Genomic DNA, 24,780 nt, shown 5'->3' with positions numbered 1-24,780 from the left:
ACAAGTGTCGGGGCTGGAGAGAGTACAGTGGGGAAGGCACCTGCCTGTATGTGGCCAAACCAGGCTCAATCCCTGGCACCTACAAGGTCCCCAAGCAGGGCCAAGGATGATTCCTGAGCACAGAGAGGTGTGGCTCAAAAACCAAACAGACAAAATATTTAAGTGTCCACTGGTACACATACCCCTTATAATTCTCTTTATTTGGGGGGTGGGGTATGCCACTTCTTGTAAGCTCATGGTACCACATGGGAGCTGGGGATCAAACGCAGCAGGTGGCAAGGCAAGCGTCTTCCTACTGTACTAACTCTCCCACCCGCCATGTTCCTCTTTATATTCAAACGAACGCTTAGCAACAACTGCTTTTAACCAGACTGTATCAGGGCTGGAGACATAGCACAGCGGGTAGGGCGTTTGCCTTGCACGTGGCTGACCCGGGTTCGATTCCCAACATCCCATATGGTCCCCTGAGCACCGCCAGGAGTAATTCCTGAGTGCATGAGCCAGGAGTAACCCCTGTGCATTGCCAGGTGGGACCCAAAAAGCAAAAGAGAAAAAAGGTCTCCATATAGAATGAAAATTCCCTTCAACCATCCTTTAGAGAAAATACATAGTTCCAGGAAGTTTGAGTTTATTCCTGAAAGAACCTTAGAAATTATTTCAATGGGGCTGGAGCGATAGCACAGCGGGTAGGGTGTTTGCTTTGCACGCGGCCAAGCCGGGTTCGATTCCCAGCATCCCATATGGTCCCCTGAGCACCGCCAGGAGTGATTCCTGAGTGCATGAGCCAGGAGTAACCCCTGTGCATCGCCGGGTGTGACCCAACAAGAAAAAAAAAAAAAAAGAATAACCAGACTGTATCTCTTATGTCCCGCCTTGTCCCTGGTAGGCCCTGGCTCACCTGATAGCTGGGGGTCACCGAGTACTGAATGCCTGTGGCTGACTGCATGGTCTCAGATACTGCTTCATATACAGGAGGGGCGGGGGCGAGCACCCGATGCTGGTGAGGGAAAGTCTCAGTGCTGCCAGGAATCCGACGCTGCTGGGCTGCATACACCGGTGACTCCTGGTCATCCAAACGGCGCTTCATTCTGCGTTCATGCTCAGAGATACACTATAAAACCTGCAAAACCCAAAGCAATGACATGTAAACCCATCCTCATTCCAGTATGGCGTGTACGACTGAAGACTGGTTACCCAAATCTGTGTAAGACCAAGTCCAGAACTGGCAGAAGACCTACTCATTGAAAGAGATGGTCACTCTGCTGTTCATTCAAGCAGCTGATGCGGGGCATATGCATCCTCAGTGAACAAGATACCAAACTCGCAGACAAATTTCAGTTTTAATTAATTTGAAATTACAGAGCCTCAAAATTACTTCAATTACAAAAACAAACGAGGGAGAGAGAGCGGGAGGGACTAGAGAGAGAGAGAGAGGAGAGAGCGAGAACGCGAGAGAGAACAGCCGGTAAGGCATCTGTATTACACACTGCTGACCCAGGTTAAATCCCAGCACCACATAAGATCCCTGAAGTCCCACAGAGTAATGCCTGAGCACAGCTAGATGTTGTCCAAAAAAACAAAATCCATCACAAACACATCTTTCTTTTCTTCATTTACTAGTATTCTTAAAAAGTCACCATTCTAATATTATTTACATATTCACATGCTACAAAAATATTCTGGTGTTTCTTATTCTTCTCAAAACCTGTAACTAGAAAAAAAAAGCCTATAACTGTAGTCTCTCCCCACAGGGCAGAGTCTGGCAAACTCCCCGTGGCGCACCAAATATGCCAAATACCAGTAACAATGATGGGTCTCATTCTCCTAAATAGCTTTGAATATAGTCTCAGGGCTAGGATGAAAGAGACGTTACTGGGGCCTGCTCGAGGCAATCGACGAATAACAGGATGATGAAAAATGAAAAAATAACTGTAGTCTTAGTGTTTTTTTTTTGGGGTTGTGTTGGAAACTAATAGAAAACCTCACACATGCTTGCAAGTCAAGTGCTCTACCACTGAGCCACATCCTCTGCTATAGTCTAAATATTAAGTAACAATTACTTCAACAATTAAAAAGTTATCAAGGAAAGAACACCGGGGCAGGAGACTTTGCAATTTGTGGAGCTACGTAGATAACAACAAATTCCTCACGTTTCTCCAGTTATAAAAAAAGTTTGGAACATACCCGAAAGCTTTTTTTCCTGGACTCTAGCATTCCAGAATCCATTAGCTTCATAATCCCTCCATAAGTGAAACTTTCTTGCAGAACACAGAAAGTCAATTAATACTAGGTGAGAAATCCAATCCCAACACTGGTATCACTAACACATGCTTATCGTTGAAAAAAGCATGCTTCAAGGGCAGAGAAATGGTACTGAGGTTAAGGCACTTGCCTTGCATGCAGTTGACCCCAGTTTGATTCCAGGTACCACATATGGTCCCAGTCACACTGCCAGAAGTGACCCAGGAACCCTGAGCCAGGAGTATTCCTTGAGTAAAATATATAAAAATAATAATCACTTCTGGGGCCAAGGAGACGACTCCAAGGGGCTAGAGTGCATGTTCTGTGTGCACGATCCCTGGGTACCGCAATCCCCTGAGCATCACGTGTAGTCTGAGGAGGGGGGAAAAAAAGGACATCGTTCCCCATGATAATAATTAAAGCCAAAAAACAGAACAGGGACATAGCTCAGAATGGAGAATGTGCTGCACATAAGGCCCTGTGTTCCATATCCGGTACTAAAAATCACATAAACACTCACTGTCCTCCCGTTGTTCATCAACTTGACCGAGCGGGCCCAGTAACATTGTGAGACTTGTTACTGTGTTTGGCATATCGAATACGTCACGGGGAGCTTGTCAGGCTTTGCTGTGTGGGCGAGGTACTCTTGGTAGCTTGCTTCTCCAAGAGGGGCGAAGGAATCAAACTCAGGTCGGCCAGCCACGTGCAAGGCAAATGCCCTACCCACCAGTGTCTCTACAATAACATATAGTATCAAAAACACTAATAGGGCCAGAGAGATGGTACAGTAGGTAGGGCACTTGCTTGCATGAAGCTGACCCAGCTTTGGCCCCTGGCACCAAAGTCTCTTAGCACTGCCAGGAATGACCTTTAAGCACAGAACGAGCCTTGAACCCATGTTGGCCCCATTACAAACCAACAAAATACCCTAGCAGTAGACGTCACCTACTATGTCAAGTTAAGATGAAGACTACATACCAGAGGCAGAAACTTTTTTGACCATGGTCATGGGACTATTTCTGAGACCATTTGTGGGACATACAATACAGGCAGAAGGGCCTGGGGACCTGTTGAGAAGCACAGGTGTCTGTCTGGCATTTACCAGGGTCAGACCACAGGATTTCAGGGGCCTTATATAGTTCCTGTGCTGATCTTCCCCACCCTTGTAAACTGGGGAAAAAAGGTGAAGTCTTCCCCTTATTTCTAAGTCCAGCCATCCCTGTCTTTCTTTCCTGGGGGCATACACATCCTCAGGGACACGCAGTTCTCATAAGGCATCCCCAAGGCTGCTTCACCTCCTCTCTGTTCACGGTCATCCTTAACCTGCTTGGCCTTTTTTTTTTCCTTTTTCTTTCTGGGTCACACCTGGCCATGCACAGGGGTTACTCCTGGCGGTGCTCAGGGGACCATACGGGATATGCTGGGAATCGAACCTGGGTCAGCCGTGCAAGGCAAACGTCATACCCACTGTGCTCTCACTACAGCCCCCTGCTTGGTATTTTAACCCTCAGCCACAAAATCATGTTGTGGGTTTTTCCTCACACCCCACAAGCTAAGATACATTCTGACAAATAGCACAATGTCACCTGCAAGCCAACCATTTCTTTTAGTAAATCTAAGACCATAAATGTTCTTTTTTTTTTTTTGGACCATACCCTACAAGTACTTGGGGTTTACTCCTAATGGGTCTCAGGTACCACGTGTGGTTCTGGGGATTGAACCCGGGTTAGCTGTGTACAAAGCAAAGACCTTAGCCCCTGTGCTATCATTCCTGCCTTCAAGCAACAAATATTGCTGGCTGTAACTTTAGATCAAAAGATTATGTTTCTCAAATTTACATTGATATGCGTTGCTCAGTTAACTGAAGTTGAACACAAACTCTGACAGATGCCGAATGAAGGAATTTAAAGTGTCGCGACTGGCTTTTCTAAACTTTTCTATCATAAAGTAGCATATTTAACCCAATACTTCCAAACTTTTAAGACTTAGTGAGAGACGAGAAATAAAGATCTACACCTGCTACTTGATACTTAAGAGCCATCGGAAGTGACTGAACTCAACCTCCACCTATCTGGGATAAGAAAATGGGACTGAAAAGTGAACCAAGAGGCTGGAGTTATGATAGTATAGCAGGTAGGGCACCTGCCTTGCCCTAGGCCCATTCGAGTTTGATCCCCAGCAGCACCAAGGGTGACCCCAAAAGCCAAAAACAAACAAAGAAAACCCCAAAAGAATGAACTGAGTTAAAGTGGTAAGGATTTTTGTGCTGCTAGGTATACCCATGACCAAAACCAAGGTTGGTTTGGATTCTACTGATTTAAAACTTATGGTTGCTTAAACTCACTTGAGATTGATCTCTGTAACCAAAAGCCAAATTAGTAACTCAGAAACAGAAAACCACGGCATGCCAGGTACTTAGGTGAAAATGTAAATTCTGCAATTCACTTTGACATATGTCAAGGAATTGGTCTAGATTAATAGGTAGAGGGATGGGCACATTTAAATTAAGATATGATTAAACAAGATACAATTAACATGCAATTTAACAAGACTACAAAAAAAGGGTGAAATTTAGACAGCAAATATGTGACCTATCAACTTTATTGTGTATTTGAAAATTTAAAATCTTGAGAGGGAAAACTAACAATTCAAACTAGTCCAACAAGTGGTACAAATAATATAAATTTGGAAAGAAATAAAGGAATTTGTGCACTTGGAAAGACACCACAGAGAAGGTAAATATTTCAGTTGAAAGTTCGGGATGAATTTGGACACAGAGAATATCGAGTTGCTCAAGCGGGCACCAGTAACATCTCCATTGTGAGACTTGTTACTGTTTTTGGCATACCAAATACGTCACGGGGAGCTTGCCAGGCTCTGCCGTGCAGGCGGGATACTCTCGGAAGCTGGTGGGGCTCTCCGAGAGGGGCGAAGGAATCGAACCCGGGTCGGCAGAGTGCAAGGCAAACGCCCTACCCTCTATGCTATCGCTCTGGCCCCATAGAGAATAAGTAAAGGTAAAGGCCCTCCCGTTGATCGTCGATTTGCTCGAGCGGGCCCAGTAACATCTCCATTGGAGACTTTGTTGTTACTGTGTCTGGCATATCGAATACTCGGGCCCATAGAGAATATACCGCATGAAATTTAAATGGTACAGTACTAGACATACAGGCAATAAACAGCTATTGACAAAATTTGCCCCTTCAGCCCACACATAATTCTTAAGTGTTATGCCTCCACAGGGAACATGACTGCCAAAATTTCCAGTCTCACAGTAACCAAGAATTCTACATATGTCTGTTATCAGTCATCTAGTGTTCCTCTGAGTCCTGGTCCGATGCAGAGACCCAAGGCCCCCTCTTTAGAGGGAAGCTGATACTCAAAGATATTCAGTGTTTTGTTCAAGGTCACACAATTAGCTAAAGGACCACTGGCTAGATTCTCTCCTACAGGACCTATACACAGTAAAACTCTGGACAAAGTATTCTGCCAACAGAGAAGTAGTTCAGAACATGAAGTATCATCACAGTCCAAGAGTCAGGCACAAAGCTACTTTCAAGTCCTGTTTTGAGCTGACATGTTCATCTGCCACCACAGTGTCAACCTACTGCAGATGTGGCAGGTTTCAGAATTTTTACAGTTTAAGGAGAACTGGAAGAGGAGGAGAAGAACAAGAAAAGGAGGAAGAAGAGAAAGCAGCACCATCACTTCAAGGGATAGGAAGTCCTCCAGAGGGCCAGAAATGTGGTTCCAGGGTAAAAACAATTTGCCTTACATATATGAGGCTTGGGTTTGATCCCCAGCAGAATGGGGGGCAAATACCTGGCCATAGTTTTCATAAAAAGATGAACACAGTTTCAAAACTTTATGCAAATGATAAATTCCCAAACAAAACAAGCTGAGTAAGGCAATTCTGATATTTCAGGAGTCTTCTAGAGTAGGATAGACATGCAGAGCAAATTTAATACTAAAAAGGCAAAACAAAGGCTTTCTTATTCTGTTTAGAACAAGAAAAATAAAAATCAATTTCCTAGTTCCCTAGTGGGCCTTCGAGCAGTGCTGAGGGCTTACTCCTAGAAGGTATTGGGGAACCATATCACTTAACATTAATTCACACACTAGATTAAATGTAGAGAACAAAGTAATTTCATTCAACATAAGCTCAAATATTTGAGACAAACTGCCCTACTCTGAAAGCCTTTAAGATAGGAAAGCAACAAGGTCGGAGTGATTGTACAGTGAGCGGAGTGGTTGCTTGCCTTGTATGAAAGAAGGCCTGGGTTCTATCCCCGAAACTCCGTAAGATCCTCTGAGCCCACGTAACCCCTGAGCACAGTCAGGACTAATCCCTGAGCATTTCTGAGTGGGGCCCCAAAAAGAAACAAACAGAAACAAACAAACAAGATAAGCACTGATACTTCTTGAAATTTAGTTAACATTCAGTGGCTCCTGATTTTCTATTGATAGAGACTTTGGTTGCTGAGGCTATGGTTGTCTGGGGATGGGGAGTGTGGGGGTGGGGAAGGAGGGAGCCATGCTGGGGACTGAACCCAGGACTTCCCATATATAAGATACTCGCTCTACTAAAGTTTCAGTCAGAACACAGGCCTTGACATAATCTTCAGTTAGACAAAATTTTAACTTTCTTTATTGATTTTTTTTTTTTAACATCCTCTGCGGGTAGGGCGTTTGCCTTGCACGCGGCCGCATGGGCATGGGCCTACTGGGTTTGATTCCTCCGCCCCTCTCGGAGAGCCGGGCAAGCTACCCGTGACGTATTCAACATGCCAAACACAGTAACAACAAGTCTCATGATGGAGACGTTACTGGGCCCGCCCGAGCAAATCGATGAACAACGGGAGGACAGTGCTCCAGTGCTACATCCTCTGGAGCTATTCTCTCATTGGTACTTAGCATGCCACAAAAAATCATTAGTTATTCAGTTTACTTCAATGAATATTCTTTTTTTTGCTTTCTGGGTCACACCCTGCGATGTACAGGGGTTACTCCTGGCTCTGCACTCAGGAGTCACTCCTGGCGGTGCTCAGGGGACCATATGGGATGCTGGGAATTGAACCCGGGTCGGCCGTGTGCAAGGCGAATGCCCTACCCGCTGTGCTATCGCTCCAGCCTCTCAATGAATATTCTTTTAAAAATATAAAAATTCAAAGACAAAATAATTTTTTTTATGAAAACATCTGGTAAATATAATTAAAACCACTTCAACCCAGTACAACTGTCCACCACAGTCCACTTCAAAACCTGTCCAAAACTCCACCCCTGGAGTAAAATCAGCTAAAAATCAAAACTATTTCAGAATAAATGAAAAAGATAATCTATTCAGATTTCTACTACTAGAATTATAGCTTAACAAAATTAACAACCCAGTCTTCCAAAAACACACAAATCTAATATCAAAGCTCCTCTCAACTTTGGAGTTTTACATTCTTCCAGGGAGGTGGTCTCTAACCTGGGGAAGAGTGACTCTGGCATCTTTAGGAACAGAGGTCAACATTACTACCAACAGCGAACAACATAGACAGGACAGCCTCTGCAAACAAAGCATTGTTTGTCCCCAACCTATTAATGATAATCCCATCTGGTCTGTTATTTTTGTGAGTTTGGGTGGAATTATGTCGTATCACAGTACAATTATTATTTTTCCCAAAGAGGTTCAGGGCCGTCATCTTGGCGGTATGAAAGATAACAATGCTTTATAACATGATTCAAATACCCAGGGGGGGAGGGGGGAGGGGACTGGACCACACCCAGCAGTGTTCAGGGCTTACTCCTGGCTCTGTGTCAAGGTTCACTCCTGGTGGCTTGGGAGACCATACTGGGGCCAGTGACTGAGCCCGGGCTAGCCATGTGTAAGGCAAATACCCTACCCACTAGACTGTCTCCTAAAATGATCGAATTAAAAAAAAAAAAACAAACTAGGGATGTTTTTGGGCCACATCCAGAATAGAGTCAGGAAAAAGCAAGCCCCAAGCACTGCTAGGTATGCCCCAAACAAAAAAAACACTCATCTCTGGGTCTGCACTCAGGAATCACTCCTGGCAGTGCTTAGGGGACAAAATGGGATTGCCAGGGATTGACCCAAACCCGGGGCCAGCTGCATGAAAGGCAAGGCTTGTACCCGTTAAACTATCTCTCTGGCCCCAACAATTCAACTTTAATCTTCAAAATGCCAGGAAAATATCATTAAATAGTTTTGAAGATAAAAGTATAATCTTTCTGGGTTTCAAGACACACATATTCCAAATAGTCAATATACTTTAAAACTCAACTCTGGGGCCAGAAAAATAGTACTTGCCTTGTATGCAGCAGACCAGATTTGAGCCCTCACAACACATATGGTCGCAGAGCCCCCCAGAAATGACCCCTAAAAGAAGAGCAAGGAGTAAGCTCTGAGCACCGCTTTGGTGTGTGGCCCAAACACCAATTAAAACGTAAACAAAACTCAATTCACTAGCTGTCATATAGGAACTTGGAACAAAATCACTGAAATGAAATAATATCAGGTTTCAGGAATGTCTCGTATAATAACAGTTTAACATCACTTTTGACTTTTTTCCTTTCCCTGAATCATTAAATATAGTACTATGAAAGTTTCATCCATTTTTTTTTTGGTGTGTGTGGAGGACTTTTTGGGTCACACCCAGAGTTGCTCAGGGGTCACCCCTGGCTGGTGCTCGGGGGCCCATACGGGATGCTGGGGATGGAACCCAAGTCGTCCATCTGCAAGATAAACACCCTACTTGCTTTACTATCACTGAGCCCCACAAAAGTTTAATTCTTAATTTGAATATTGAGGGGAAGCTTCTGTCTGTACTGTCCTCTAAGTGTTCGCATTCTGAGTCTTAGACTATTACCAATCAGAACAGTCACTCCAACAACAGTTATTGCTACCCTGTTTCCTTCCGATCACACATCCACTGCAGCACCCATCTACTTAACAGTCCATATCAGGTTTTGGTACACAGATACCCTAAAATGTATTAAGAATATTACTGTATACTCTTTTAGCGAATTCAAAGAGTTTGGACTCTTCTGGAAAGGACTAAAGACCTGGTGCAGGGAGGCAGTACAGAGGGTGCTCCTGCCTTGCATGCAGCTGATCCATGGCCATCCCCTCGCATCCCAAACGGTCTCCAGAGCTCGCTCTCCCAAACGAGCCAGTGATCCCTCAGCATAAAGCCAGAAATAAACAAGCCCAGAGACTACTGGGTGTGGCCCCAAAACAAAACCAAAACCACCTGAAGACCTTCCTGCTGAATGGCTACCTGGACGAGAACGCTAATCTTCTGTCACCTCCTCCTTCAGAAATAGATCATGCATTTGGAAATCTTTCAGTTTAAGACTCTTCTAGGATATTGTCCTCTGAAGACTTACAGTCTGAGATTACAGTCAATTTTACCATCATTACAATCTGCAGCGCTATCTACTATACAGCACTCATCAACTACTTTCTCTGATGGCTGTGAAGTGTCTTGCTCTGGTAGTTTTCATCTCTTTACTATTATAGGAAGAAAACAAAAAATTATGAATTACCAAATATTTCAACAAAAGCTTTAAAAAAAACCCCCTGAAAACCTGAAGTGAGAGTACAGTGGGTAAGGCACTTGCCTTGCACCTGGCTGACCTGGGATTGATTCCTGGAGCCACATATGGTCCCCCCAGCACTGCCAGGAGAATCCCTGAGCAGATGGCTATGACCACCCCCCCCAAAAAAAAATAAACCCTTGAAAGCTAGAATTCAATCTAACCGAAATTCAGACAACTTTTACTGTTATAGGCAGAAAATGAGTAAGAAACTAGTGAGCTCAATATAAAAAGCATAATATATATAACATATATAGTTTTATCTGCAATAATTTTACTGGACTATGGTTCTGTAAACTGCACTGCGGAATCTGGGTGAAAGCTCTGACAGTCCAGTAGGGAGGGCATCTGCCTTGTACGCGACTGACCTGGGTTCAATCCCCAGCATGCTATATGGTCCCCTGAGCAAAGGCAGCATCATTCCTGAGTGCAGAGCCAGGAGTAATCCCTGAGCATCTCCGGGTGTGACCCAAAAACCAAAAAAAGAAAGGTCTATGACAATTTTTTGTACTAATTTTTCTGAAATTTAAAATTACTTCAAAGTGACAAGTTAAAAAGCATTAACGATAAGGGAATATAAAAGAACAATATCATCATGTATACCCCTCAAACTCTGGTTTTATTCTTTTGTTTCCGGGTCACACCTGTAGCTACTTTGGGCTGGATGCTCACTCCCCAAAATGCTTAGGCACCACGCAGTGCTGGGGGTCAAACTCGGACTTCCTTGCACTCCAGTCCGTTGCACATGCTTACTCTTGCACACTCTCTGAGAGAGGAGAGGGATGAAAGGGGAGAACAGGAGCCAAGCAGGTTCTTAAGAGACGAAGTAGATGTGTCACTCCCCTTACAGTGTCTTTATCCAATCAGCTGTATTTCTGACTCCATACAAACACTGGCACAACATTTGAATCATAACCTACACTGTGCTTAAGACTCTGGTGGATATCAAATCATTCATGCATTCAAGCATTCTTTTAATATGTACTAAGTTCGCTTGTACTTGTTTTGGGAGTTGAAGGCAGAGACAGCAGTAAACAACAGAATAATCTCTCATTAAATTTACACTTTGGTAGGAAAAAGTTAGGACAAGAAACAAAATGGTTACATTACATTTTCTAACAGAAACACAAAGTAGTGACATGTGTTACCAGAAGAAAGTAGAGATGGGTTTTTGATGTTAAACGTGACCAAGATTCAGACCTCACCGAGAAGGTCACTTTTGAGAAAGGAGGCAGGGAGCATTACAGAGCAGATGCTTCAGGATATACAAAGACCCTGTGACACTTCACATGCTTAGGTGTAGCTGGAACAGAAGGAAGAAAAGACTAGAAGAAAATGAAGTCAGAAATCGCAGGACGGGGTAATACAGAGAGAGTGCGTATTTATCCTTTTGGTCATTCAGACTTAATGCTGGCTCTGAAATGGGAAAGCTTCGGGTTTAAGCTAAGAAGTGGTAGAGTTTGAGTTATGCTTTAAAAAAGAATCACTTGAGGGCCTGAGAGTAAGGTACTTGCCAACTTGAGCTGGATCCCTGAGCCCTGCCAGGAGTAAACCTTGAGCACAGTGGAGTGTAGCCCACCACTCCATCTAAACAAATAAACAGCTTGGATTGCTGTTAAGAAACGACTGGCTCGGGACCAGGGCGATGGCCCATAGGGCTAGAGCACAGGCTTTCCTATGGCAGTCCCAAACTCAATCTTCAGCACACCACTCCCCCAAGCACCACTGCTACTGCCACACTGACACACACCGACAAAACCAAAACGACGAAGCAAGGGATGGAGGTCTGGCACTCTGGGTTCCACATGAGAATGAGAACTGCAGTCGGTAGTTCTGGGACCTCCGATACTTCTGTTGGGTCTACAAAGCCTGACATCAGAAGACTGAAAGAATTCAAAGACAGCAGAAGCCACCTTTTCGAAACACTGACCATAATAAATGGGTTCATTGAAGCAACAAAATGAAATTAGCCAAACTAAGAGAGTGGAACTGACATCTACAGGTGGGGTGGGGGGTGGTATGAAGTGGCCAGATCTTCCTTGTTACACTACAGACCAGAGAAGCCATACGTGGAGAGAAACTGAGGGCGCTACTAGAGACCTGAAAGGAAATATTAAGTATCATTGACTGAAAGAGGTGGGTAGAGATCCCCAGCTAAGAGACAGAAATTTCTTGAGTACTATTTGTGTTTTAGAACGATAATACAGAGCACAAGGTAGCGTTTCATAATCAAGCACACTCATATTCCTGTATCAAGTCAAAAGGCCTAGATTAGTTTGTGCCCCTAAATTAGGTGTGGAATTAAAAAGCAAAATTTCTTGCAGATAAAGATCTGACGTCCATGTCCTTTAAGAACTTGCTAGTTAGCAAGCAATGTTAAATATAAGAATGTACAGATGTACAGGCATTAAAGACAGAAAGACAGCAAGAAAGCAAAAAAAAAAAAAAGGCACAGGCAGAAGACAGAAACTGCCACCAAACTCATGCCTAACTTTGAAGTCAACTGCAACTTCCATGCACTTATTAAAGTAGCAGAAACAGGGAGACATAGAAGAAGAACATTAGAATCAGTGGATTTTTATTAGTGATCTTGAATGCGACAGAATGATAACAAGAAGCAGAAAAAGTAAAGGAAAATCTTGCTGTTTTAAGAAAAAATTATGCCCAGTTTCTTCACTGCAGCCTTTTGCTTGTGCTTAGGTCACATCCAGAGGTACTAGGGGACCATGCAATGCTGCTGATTAACAAACCCAGAACCTCCGGTATGTAAAGCAAACACTCAGCCCCTTGAGTTATCTCTCTGGCCCTTTTCTGTTATTCTTAAACATTTCACAAGGCGTAAGAAATAATCAGGGAAGGGACCAGAAAGACAGAACAGCAGGACACTCTTGCCTCGCACACAGCTAACCAGGTTTCAATCCCCCGCACCACAAATGATACCGTGACCAACACTAGGAGTGACAGCTGAGCAGTGAGCCAGGGTTAAGCCCTGCGCACAGCTGGGTGTGTCACCTCAACAAAACGCGTTGAAAGAAAGAATCATGGGTCTAGTGAAACAGTAAGGGCACATTCTTCTTGCAGTGCTCACCAGGTGTTACACTTAATAGCTTCAGCGTTCAAATATCATTTCAGTTGAGGTGCTCAGTGGGGACGCTGGGGCTGCGCCCTTCAGTTGTGGTTCCTGAGCCAGGGATCACTGACAGAGTTGCCAAGGGCTGGGAGCACGCACAGCACCAGGGACCAAACTCTTGGCCTCACACTCGCAAGGCAGAGGCTTTGGCTACTTGGTCATCTCTTGGCATCTTCTGAAAGTCTTACAGCCCTTCGTACTTGTCTCTATGGCACTCAATCTAAAAGGACACGTTGTAAAATGATCATGTATGTACTATCTTTTCTTCTAAGAATGTGAAACTTAGGGACAAAGTCATTTCCTGTCTGAGCACAGAGCTATTTAGGAAGACGGTCAATAAATGTACATTGACTCCATGCACCTGTAGAATCTGCATACCGAACTATTGCTCATCTGCTTTCAAAAGCACACTGCCGGTTCCTAAAAATATTAAACACAGAATTACCCTATGATACGGCAATTCCATTTCTGCATGTACACTCCAAAAAATGTAAGCAGGTAACTGGGGAGACATTTGTTAACTCATGTTCATAATAACTAACATTATTCATAATATGGCCAGAGAAATAGTACAGCTGGTAAGGCACTTGCCTTGCACATTGCTGACAGGGTTCAAGCCCCAGCACCGCACCTGAAGTGATCCGTGATCTCAGGGCCAGGGATAGGCTCTGAGCACTGCCAGGTGTGGCCCCAAAATTGCAACAAAAAAAGGAAAAGCCAGATGCAAGGACAAATACTGAAATACTGAAGGATTCTACTAACATAATTGAAACTCAATGAATAAGTTCTCATCACTACTACTATTCAAGGAGGAGTGTAGTTTGAAGAAGCATATGCTACCATTTTCCCAAGGAACTACAGGGGGCTGGAGAGAGCTCAATGGACTGACACCCTTCGCAAGCAGGTGGTGAGGCTTACATCCCTAGCACCACCAGGAGCGACTCCTGGGCACCACTAGGTATGGCACAAAGAAAAGAAAAAATAATCTACAGAATGTCTTAACAAACTCTTAGAAGTACCTAAGAGTGACCAAGTCTTTTAAACACTCTGCTGGATTAACATCTGCCTGCACCGCTCTACAGTTATCTTGTCTGTTTTCACACAAGATGTAAAAAGGCTAAGCTTTGCCAGGAATATTAATCCAACTACTATACATCTACCTTCTAAAAGGATAAAGGGGCTGGAGTGATCACACAGGGGTTTAGGCCCTAGTCTTGCATGCGGCTGACCTAGGCTTGATCCCTGGCATGCCCCATGATTGCCCTGAACGCTGCCAGCAGTTACCCCTCAGTACAGAGCCAGCAGTAAGTCCTGAGCACTGGCGGGTATGCCCCCCCCCACCCAAAAGAAAACCACCTCCCCCCAAAAGGACCCCTGGTATACAATGCTGTTATGTGAGTAGGTAAACATTTATGGAAAGTACTAATGTGGCAGAACTAGATTCTTCCTTGAATCCCTAAAAGTCTATCCACCACTGGCCCACCTGCAGACCACACTCCTCAAGTGTGGAACAGGTCTTCGGCGTTCCCAAGCACCCAGCACTGAGGAACAGCCGCAGCTAGGAACTTTCCTCAGTCGAATTCTCTCCTTTCTCAGTTTGGGGTACCGGGAAGAACACCTAGTCCTTCAGTCTTCACACCAATTCTATTACAGCCACCGTGAATCAAAAGCTACTGTTGCTACTGCTACCTGGGCTTGAGAAGCTGGGGCTTTCTTCACACTAGCAGGGCCCCAACCGGGCAAAGCACAGATCTAGAAATCACCTTCGGTTCAGGTGGCCTGAGAGTTTGCTCAGGTGTAAGCGTATACATACATTCCTCCCATGTTTATTTTTCTCATGAAAAATAGCAGGAGCACGTAGGTGATTTCTATTAACAGGAGAGAGGGACCAGGGTGAGACTTAAGGCGCTTGCCTGGCACGCAGCCACCAGATGCAATCCTGGGGACCCCTCCATGATCCCTGGAGCCTACCAGGAGTTATCCCTCAGCACAGCTGGATGTGGTCCAAAGTGAGAGAGAGAGAGACAGAAGAGAGTGTCATCAAGTCCAAGCAAAAACCTCAATTAAAATGGTTCATTAAATTTCCTACAGTAACTCGCACAACAGACTGGAAGGTGAGGGCACATAAATCACAAACACAAAATTGCACAAGTCCTCAACCTCATGTTACTCTTTACAACGGACAGGACAAGAGCACTCTATTTCATAGAGTATAAATAGAAAGTGGCCGAGACGTTGTACAAGAATTGCAGGTACCCAGAAGGCTGCTCCAGAGCACTTGCAGTGACCTACGCTGCGGTCTGTTTTTGTGTGTGCGTGAAATGAAGCCGACACGGAGAGCAGAACCTCCCGGACAAGTATCCCAGAACGAATCAACTGGAGTCCTTTATCCAGGATCCTTGAAAGGCATCCTTTTCCGAAGGGGACCACGTGAGCCTCCCTTCTCCCCGCAGACCCGAGCCTTGCGCAGAGCAAGCGCTCCGACAGCGCGCTCCTGGCCGCCCGGTTTGAAGTCCGAGGCTCGGGCAGCGGCGGCCCCGGCCCAGGACCCCCGCCCCGCTGGCCCGGAGGAGGCCCCGCCCAGGGCAGGAGCCCCGAGGGAACTCCGCAGAGGTGGTCCCCCGCCCCTCCCCCGCCGTGGCGCGGCGCTCGCGCGCGGACTCCGCCGCAGGGACCTTGGGCACCTCGCCCCCAGGACCCGGGCACGAGGGGCGCGCTGCACGGCTGCACGGTTGCACGGTTGCACGGCTGCACGGGGCGCGGCGCGCCGCTCCGAGGAGCCCCGACACCCCCGGCCGCGCGCCAGCGGCCCCTCCCACCCCACCGAGACCTTGGGCGGGGCCCCGCGGGCGCCCGGACGCCGGCCCGGCCGGACAGCGGGTTCCCCGGCCCCGCCTCGCTCGCCCAGGAGGCGGAAACCGGGGAGGGGGCGGGCAGGGGGAGGGGCATGGCCGCGCCGGGCGGCCCCTCCGGCCAACCGGAGCCCCGGAAGGCGGCCCGAGGCCGACCCCCACGCCCACTCCCCGCCGCGCCCCGCCGCCGCACGCGGGAGGCCCCCCGCCGGCCCCCACGCCCCCGCAGGCCGGGCGCCGAGGCCCCGCCCCTCCCCGCCGCCGCACGCGCGCGCCGGCCCCGCCCCTGAGCGGCGGCGCGAGCCCGCCCCCTCCGCGCGCACCGGGACTACGCGCGCTCCCCCGCCCGCGGGGCGCCGCTCCGCCCCCCGCCCCCCGCGCGCCGCCACACGCCTCCCGCCCGCCGGCGCTACGGGAAGCCACGGAGGTCAGCCCCCCAAATACACACCCTCGGCTCCGCGCTGCCGCCGCCCGGCTCCCCGCCCCGGCCGCGGCCCGGCGTGCGCTCACCGCGAAGCCGCCTCGGCCGCTCCTCGCGGCGCGTCCCCCTCGGCCTGAGCCCGGGGCTCGGCGCGGAGGCCCCGGGAGCGGCACGGGGCGCAGGCCCGCCGAGGCGGACTGGCAGCCGCCTCTGCGCTCACGAGGCGGCCACAGGCCCCGGGGCCCCGACCGGGAAGGAGGGAGGGTGGGAGGGAGGGAAACTCCGAGGGGGAAGGGGAGGGGGAAGATGGAGAAACCGTCCCCGCCGCCTCTACCGCCGCGGCCGCTTCTCTGTTACCCGGGAAATCCCGCCCACTCCCTCGGCCCGCCCCGCAGAGGGAAGACTCCACTCCGCTGCGCCACTGGCTGCGCCGCCCGCCCGTCTGCGGCCCGGCCAATCGCCGGCCCCAGGCGGCCGACAGCCCGCCCCTTCCCCCTCGGCTGGAGGGGCGGGGGAGCCGCTCACCTTCTCCACGCCCCTATTGGCGGGGAGCGTCCCCAACTCAACCCCGCCTATTGGAGACCGACGGCGGGATCCCACCCCCAAGCCGCTCCACTATTGGAGGAGGAGGGGGAGCTCTTCGCGGCTCATTGGAGGACTCTCCCCATCCCGCCCCATTCGGGCTCAGCTACAGGCCCAACAAGTCGGTTCCCGCCCTCGCCGGTCACTGCACTGGAAGGGACTCCGGCTCTCTCCGTGCCCCAGGAAGGTAAGCGAGAGAGTGGGGTAAAATGTCCGTAAGTGCAGCAGGCCCCTCCTACCGCACTGCCGGGACAGACCCCGCCCCCCGGCCACGGGATTGGAGCGCTCGACGCCGGCTGGCCGCCCATTGGCCGGGACGCCCGTCTCGGAAGGAGCTGGCTCCGCCCCGCGCGAGGAGGCTGGACCCTCGCAGTCCTTTTGTGGAATGTTTACACTAGAGACTAAGCGCCGAGTTCCAGGGCCCGACGCTGGAGGTGGCGCGGAGCGGCGACACGATGCCCCGGGACTGGAAGGGACGATGCAGCAGCATCACCACCTTAGAGGAGCCGGTGCAAAAAAAAAAAGGTTACAGAACCTCCTCCTCATCCAGCTTACACTCCCGCGCGCTGCCTCCGTGTAAAAACAAACATCCGGAGGAGCAGACAGCTCCCGCCAGTGAGTATTTCACGGAGGGCTGGAGACCGAGGCCGACATCCTCGGGTGAGCCGGACCGAGGTTGGGGTGGCCAGACAGCTAACACGCTCCCCAGCTGGACCTAAAGATGCAGTCCCAAGAGGGCGGAGGTGACGAGCGAAGGCTGGGCCTTAACCGCCGCCGCCCGGACGAGACACCGGAAGGCGGGGAGGGAGCCCTAAGGTGCTCGCGATCGCCGGGGCCCAGCTGCAGCACCCGCAGACCCGAAGAAAGGTCAAGAAAGAGACCGGGACAGGCCGTGGCTTTAAGTGACTGTTCGTTCTACACCCCGGTGAAGAGCTAAGAACTCCAAGCGGCTGCCCAGACAATGAAAAAGAAGAAAACCAGGGTCCTCTCCCTCCGAAACCACAAGAGTGTTGATGGCTAAGCCCAGGCGCTCTCGGCATGCGTAATAGCGCGTGTAATACACATCGTGCTTGCAAAAACCGACTAGCAGGGCGGAGAACTGACGCCGGCCTCGCTTTGGGGGGCGCTCGCGGAGCGCAAGGGGAGGAGGGGGCGGGACTAGAGTTTTCCCGCTCTCAGCAGCCAAAAAAAAAAAAAAAAACCCACCTAGTCCGGTAGTGAGCCCAGGCAGTAGCCAGGTGGCGGACCCGAGGAAGCCCAGACCTAGGTGTGCGCCTTCCCCCACGACCCGCGGCAGACGCTAGCAGGGCGTGCTGGCAACAGGTGGGTCTGATGCCAACGAGGGCTTCCGGCAGCAAGAGCAAGGCAGCGATTTAGGAACCCCCCCCACCCCCGGGTAGCAGGCAGGTGGGCGCAGCCTCATGCCCCCGCCGCGAGCTCACGAAAATCAAATCACACGGTCAAAAGCGACTTCGGGCCAAGTTCGGAGGAGCTCATAAAACAGCATTTCTGCAGAACTGACAGAAGGCCGGCCACCCTTAACTCTGGCCTTCTGCTGTTCCCTGGACTCGGTGCCACGCCACGATCGGGCTCCCCCTAGGTGTCCCCCCACCCACCCCCCCCCCCGCCAGCCCACCCGCTTCTCTGTCAACAGAACGAGCTGCTCTAGATTTTGCCTAATTCACCAATGTCAATCCCGTGTTGCTCAGTCTGGGGTCGAGCCAACTAAGAGCGTCCACTGCCTTGTGCTAAACCACCCCCGGCGTCCCTAGCGACCTCGAGATCAAGCTAGGTCGCGCGGCGAGTGAATAGCCAGGCCAGAGCGCCGCAGAATGTTCTACCTGGCCCGAGATAAAACACCCCACCCCACCCCCCTCCCCTTGCAACTCCTGCGAGAGCCTTCGAAGCCAAGTTCGTTCCACGCCTCGCTGCGGCCACTCCCAGGCTGCTCACGGGCCACCAGCCCCGCTCCGGGGCGGGCCTCGGTCGCGCTCTCCGCCCTCTGCACCCCGCCCCTGCCCAGGGCTCCAGCCGAGGACTTCCGGGCGGGAGGACGGTCCCGAGGAGCGGGGCGGGCCCCGCACATGTGCGGAGCGGGCACCCCGGGTACGGGAAGGGGCGGGGCGGCGGGGGGGACTTCCCTTCCGCGGCGCGCTCCCGGAGGGGGCGGGGCTCCGGGCCCGCCAATCCGGGGCAGGGGCGTGACGGCGCGCCGCGCGTCAGCCGCAGGCATCCTCCCTCCGCCCTTCACGGAAAAAAAATCCCGGCAACTTAAACTCCAGCCGAGCCCGGGATAGGCGGCGCCCGGGAGGACGCCGGCCAATCAGCAGCCGAGGAGGGAGAGGGTGTCGCGCCCAGCCAGTGGAAGACAAGAGGAGGCGGGCCCTGCGCGGGAGCCCGCGGTGGGTGGAGGAGCCGCGGAGGCCCCGCCCCCCGGCTCCCCTCCCGGCCGGTTGCACAAGCCGGCGCCGGAATCGATAGTAAACAGGCCGGGCCGCGGGGTGGAGGCCAGGGCGGCCCGGGCCGCTGCAGCCCGCGCGCCCGCGCCCCTCGCCCGCTGCCGGCCAGGCCAGGCCAGGCCAGGCCAGGCGCGCCGCCGCCCCGCCTCCCGGCCCGCGGCCGCCATCCCGGCTGACAGTCGCGCCCCTCGCGCCCCTCCCCGCCCGCTGATGCATTTCCTTTTCCCGACGCCGAGCGTGGAGACTGTTTTCCCAGTTTCCGACCTTCACTGCCCCTCTCGGGCCACCTCCTGGCGGGCGCGCCGGTCGCCGAGCGCGCCCGCCCCCGCGCCCGCGCCCGCCCCGCGCCCGCCCCGTCCGCGGCAGAGCGGCCCGGCCGCGGGAGGGGGAAGAGCCGCCGCCGCCGCCGCCGCCGCCTCGGGGTGGGCGGGGAAGGGGCAGCTCCGCGTCGGCCAGGGGATCAGCTGGCGCCGCGGGGCCGGGCTGCGAGTTCCGCGCCGAGTTGCGCGCGGGATCGCGGCCTGGCGGGTTCGGGCGCCGGGGCTGCAGAGGCGCGGGCTGGCCGAGCGGCGGGGCTGCTTCCCGGGGGCTCCCCGCCCCCCGCCGGCCCTCCCGCGAGTCCCGCGTCGCCCCCGCCCCCGAGTCCGTAACGACCGCGGCCCAGCGCGCCCCCCGCCCGCTCCGCCAAGTTTGCGAGGGACAAAACCCGCGCGGCCGGCGGGCAGAGCCCGGCCCGGCGCCCTCGCCAACTCCGGCTCGCCGGTCCCGCCGCCCCCCGCCGGGCCCGCGCGCCGCAGTCCGGCCCCCGCCCCGCCCCCGCGCCCCTCTCCCCTCCACTATCTTCCTCTCTCGGGGGCGTCCAGGGGCGGGAGGGAGGAGCGGCCGCCTCCTGCCCGCCCTGTCCCCGGCCCGCCGCCGCCGCCACCTACCGGAGCCGGCCACTCGGCGAACGAGACTAGGCGGCACGACCCGCGCGCGGGAGCCCCCGGCCGGGCCGGCCCCTGCCCGGCGGTCCGGCGGGCTGGGGGACACACACGGCGGGCGGGCGGGCGGGCGGCGCCCAGGGCGCCCCTTCCCGGCCTGCTCGCGCCTCCCGCGGCCGCCCGGCTCCGGCCCGGGGCCTGCGGCGCCCGCACCGCGGCGGGCCGGCCGGAGCGCACGAGCCCCCCGAGCGCCCCGAGACCCCGGAGCCAAATTGAAAGCAGCTGTTCCAACATACCTTCCGAGGCAGGCGCGGAGTCCTGAATGGGGGGAACGCCCCCCGCGGCCCATTGGGCCCCCGGCGCGCGCGTCACCGCCGCGGCCCGCCCCCTCGCGCGCCCCGCCCCGGCCCCGCCCGTGCGCGCCCCCCGCAAGACGCAGATCGGCTCCATCGGCCAGACCCGTCGCGAGCGGGAGGGTCCTCGGGGGACCCGGGACCCCGGCGGGGACGCATCCGCAGAGCGTCGCCCAGGAGCAGCTGGCGGGGCTGCCCGGCCCCCGCTGCCTCCCGCCCCGCACGCGGAACCAGGCAGAGGTGGGTAGCGGCCGGCCGGGTGTCCAGGCTCCCCCGGCAGCGCGGTGACCTAGCCGCGGCCGGCCCCTGGCCGAGAGGCGCGAAAAGCGCGCCGCCAGCGCGGGCGGCTCTGCAGTCCTGCGTCCAGGGGTCCCGGGCGACGGGCAGGGCTCGCGCACCCACTTGGAGGCGGACGTTTGTTCCTATCGCACCTGCTGCTGGGCGCGCTGACCCAGACCGGGTCAGACGCTCACCCAGCGCTCCATCTCCGGAGGGTCCAGACTGCAGGAGAGGGGCGACAGAAAAGGCGCAAGGCACAGCCGGAACGTAGGTCAGAGGCATCCCCAGTAGTCAGAGGAGCGAGCGAGCTTGCTAGGGAGGAAGGGGCTTCTTGGAGGAGGCGTCACCGAAGGGACGGGTCATCCTCTACCGAGGGCGCAAAGGGGTAGAGGCAGAGCCTGCGAAGGGCCTCTGAGTGTGGCTGTAGGAATGAAGAACCCGGGTTGTAAAGACGAAACCATGATGACATCTTAAGACTCGGTGAGAAGCCTTTGCTTTGCACAGCCAGCCACGTGTGCAGGAAGCGTAAATCACAGGATGAGAGTCGCCTAGAACGTTGATTCTCCCTATCCCAGAGCTGGAAGGTCACCGTGAGTGCCTCCAATGAGAGGTGCCCACCAGGCGGCAGGCGCAGCGATGGTCAAACCCTGAAGACTAGAGGTACACCCTGTTGAGGGCGGGGATGCCAGAAGGTTTCTTTTCCGTCAGTCAGACTTTCAATCCAGAAAGCCGTTCCAATGCTTTAATAGACAGGTTAAAGCTCTGAATCATTTGCAGTATGTCACAAATTCCCATCTAAAAGGAGTTTCCGGGGGACGGGAGGCAGAGACCCAAATGCCAACGCGACAAAGAACTGAGCATGGAACCAGGGCACACAATGGGAGAGTGAGAGGAAACTGCTGATGGAAGCCTCCAGAAAAGGGAGTTCACTATGGATGCAGCGGGTATGTAGAGTTCACAGGGGCTTAAGTCTTCAGGAAAAATGAGGCCTGCTGCCCGAGAGGCTCCCAGCAAGTCCCAGGAGATGTAATGAGGACCTCAGGAAAGCAGTGACAACGGGGAATAAAAAACCACCGGGGCTGTGGCTCAGCATTACAACAGTTGCCTTGCATGGGTGAGGCCCTGGGTTTGATTCTCAACAGAAGGAAAAAATGACAATTTAAAAAGGGAGATAAGGGGCTGGAGTGATAGCACAGCGGGTAGGGCATTTGCCTTGCACGCGGCTGATCCAGGTTCAATCCCCGGCATCCCATATGGTCCCAAGCACCACCAGGGGTAATTCCTGAGCGCAGAACCAGGAGTAACCCCTGAGCATCACCAGGTGTGACCCTCCTCTCCCCAAAAAGGAGACAAGGAGCTGGAGTGATAGTACAGCTGTCCAGGCTCTTGCCTTGCTATGTTGCCAACCCAGGTTCAATACCCTGGCACCCCAAATGGTTACTCCAAGGACTGCCAGGAGTAATTTCTGAGTGCCTCCCCCCGCCAAAAAAAAATGTGTGGAGTAATAGAGCAGGTAGGTGCTATCTTGCACCTGGCTCAGCCGGGTTTGATTGCTGGTACCCCTATGATCCCCTGAGCCTCCAGGAGTGATCCCTAAGCACAAAGCCAGGAGTAAGCCCTGAGTACTGCCACTGCTGCCCAATGTGGCCCCAACTAAAAGCAAGCAAACACAAAGGAGATAAAAGAGTTAGAGAGATAGTACAGGGCCTTGCATATGGCCAAACCCCGCTTAATCCCAAGCACCAATATATGGTCCCTTGAGCAGCACTAAGCATGATCCACGAGCACATAGCCAGGAAGAAGGAGTAAGCCCTAAACCCTAAGTACTGTTAGGAGAGTACAAGCAGGGAGCAATGGATTTGGGAGGTGTTCATGGGTGACCCTAGGCAGAGCAGGGACTAGAATGTGAGTTGTGGTTATATCGCTTTGCATGCTGGGGTTTAAACCAGGGCCTCACACATGAATCGCAAGTGCTCTATGGCTGAGTCACATAACCAGTCCAGGAAGCAGCCGTGCTGACGGGGTCATTGAGAGAAGGGGCGGAGTCAGGAAAAACCAAGAATTGAGCACTGTATGTGCAGTGGGACACCCAGAAACCGACGTGGGCCATAGAAGTCAAGGTTGCCTCAGACTAGGGACTCACCAGGGTGAAAACATGTTTTTCTATGTAACAGTAGCGTCCTGGTATCTGAACCCTGGTCTCAAGCTCTGCCCTATCTCCCAAGGGAAACTGCCTTAGATCAAAGCCAGATACTGTGTGAATGTGGATGAGGTGCGTGGTAGGGCAAGAAGAACATTAGCCTGGAAGTTGAGTTCCAAGACATCCACATAATGGCTTCTGATTTGTGGATCGGCCCCCATCCCCTATCTGAGGGAATGTGCTTGAATGCACCCATTGAGATCCCAAGCTGCTGAGACCAGAGGCTCAAGCACTGGAATGTCAACCTGAGAAGTGAGTGGTATAATGTAGATGAAGTCGATTATAAAGCATTCGCAGCCAGAACCATTATTCCTGCTCAGAGGACAAGACTTCGGTGATACATTCTACTTGCAGATTTCCCTTGTGGAAATCCTGTCCCAAACTGCCTCTGGACTGAGCTCCTGGGAAACAGTCTGATTCCCCTTGGAGCCCCCATGGTCCACAGCAGGACATGGGCTCTGGAGGCCTCTCGGAGAAGGTCCAGTGCTTCCTTCTGACTCTATACACAGACACTGGTCTAAACAGCGAGTCCCGGACTCCGGGAAAGTGAGTTTTTAATCTGATGACAGTTGCCAGTCAGGTCCCCTGAGGGCTGTGTCCACCCCACCTCTCCCCTACCTCACCAGTGAGGACAAAATCTGCAAAAAGCCACTTTGGGAGGTCACATTTGGATTCCTGGAGGCCTCGTGTGTGTTCGGGATTAATCATCCTCATTTGTCCGTAAACGAACTGAGGCTCAGAGCTGTGGAGTGACTTGTCCGAGTCATTCGGGGCAAGTCTGTCTGGGTCCACGGCCTGAACATTTGTGGCTCTATGCTTGATCCAAAGCCGTGATCCAGTTTGTGCTTTTGAATAAAAACAGCCCCAGCCCTCCCCCCCACTTCACTACCTGGCTTGGCTCCCTACCTCCGAGAACATTTTGTCCTCAGCCAGTTCCAAATGATTTCCAGCCCTTTCCAACAAAATATCCTCGAAGATTTGTGTCACAACTATATACACATACTCAACTCAAAACACACAGACCCCCAAACGGTCTTAACTTCCGCCACTGTCCCACTAGCATCAGTCACGAGAAAACTCACCCGGTGCTTTTGAGGGGGACATTGTGGCTGAAAAGAAACTTGGAGCCTGCATTTCGGCGGCTTTGCCAAACCTCACTGCCAACCCTCCTGATCTGGGCTCAGAACTTTCCAGGCTTACTCTTCCCCACAAGCAGGACCCCATGGGTTCCAGGGGAGGCACTCAAACTTCTGGTCAGATACCATCCCAGTTTGTCACTCTACTGCTGTATGTCTTAGGCAAATCACTTATCTTTTTAATCTCCTTTCTCATAAACTAAGAATACCTCCATCAGTGAGCTATTGTGAGATCAAAAATAAAACTATGCCTAGCATTTAATCAAGGGTTCTCAGAACTTTCTCTGATTTGTTACTCCTTCCTCTCCTGGCCATTCAAGAACCAGGTTCCTGGAGGACAGACCTAGAAGATCCAAAACCCATCCCACTGTGTAAAGAAACCATTTCTTTGGCAACCAGCTGGCTTAGATTGTACATGTTCCCTATTCCTGCTTCATGTGTGGCTTTGGAGAGTTCAGTTTATGTACTTATTTGCAACTTTATTACTTGTAAATTTGGGGCCACACCTGGCTCAGCTTAGGGGATCCTGTGTGGTGCTGGGGATTGGTTCTGAGTCAGCTACCTGCAAGGCGGGTGTCTTACGCACGGTTCTGTCTCTC

At 52.2% G+C, this 24,780-nt stretch overlaps 1 protein-coding gene across 1 annotated transcript in view; it reads right to left on the bottom strand.

Moving 5' to 3' along the window:
- The window catches only part of SIN3A (SIN3 transcription regulator family member A), a 63,816-nt gene extending 47,434 nt beyond the window's left edge, over nucleotides 1-16,382 (bottom strand). Inside the window, exons 1-2 of the mRNA XM_056128722.1 lie at nucleotides 16,339-16,382; nucleotides 899-1,120 (exon numbers count right to left, since the gene is read on the bottom strand). Of these exons, the coding sequence (XP_055984697.1) occupies nucleotides 899-1,087 (189 nt within the window). The 5' untranslated portion in view covers nucleotides 1,088-1,120; nucleotides 16,339-16,382. The remainder of the gene's footprint in view (nucleotides 1-898; nucleotides 1,121-16,338) is intronic.
- Nucleotides 16,383-24,780: the final 8,398 nt, after the last annotated feature.

This window comes from Sorex fumeus, unplaced genomic scaffold, assembly GCF_029834395.1.
Source record: "Sorex fumeus unplaced genomic scaffold, SorFum_2.1 ptg000067l, whole genome shotgun sequence".
NCBI classification, from domain to species: Eukaryota; Metazoa; Chordata; class Mammalia; order Eulipotyphla; family Soricidae; genus Sorex; species Sorex fumeus.
Note: the sequence above shows the minus strand (reverse complement) of the source record. Positions and strands in the feature narration are given on the sequence as shown.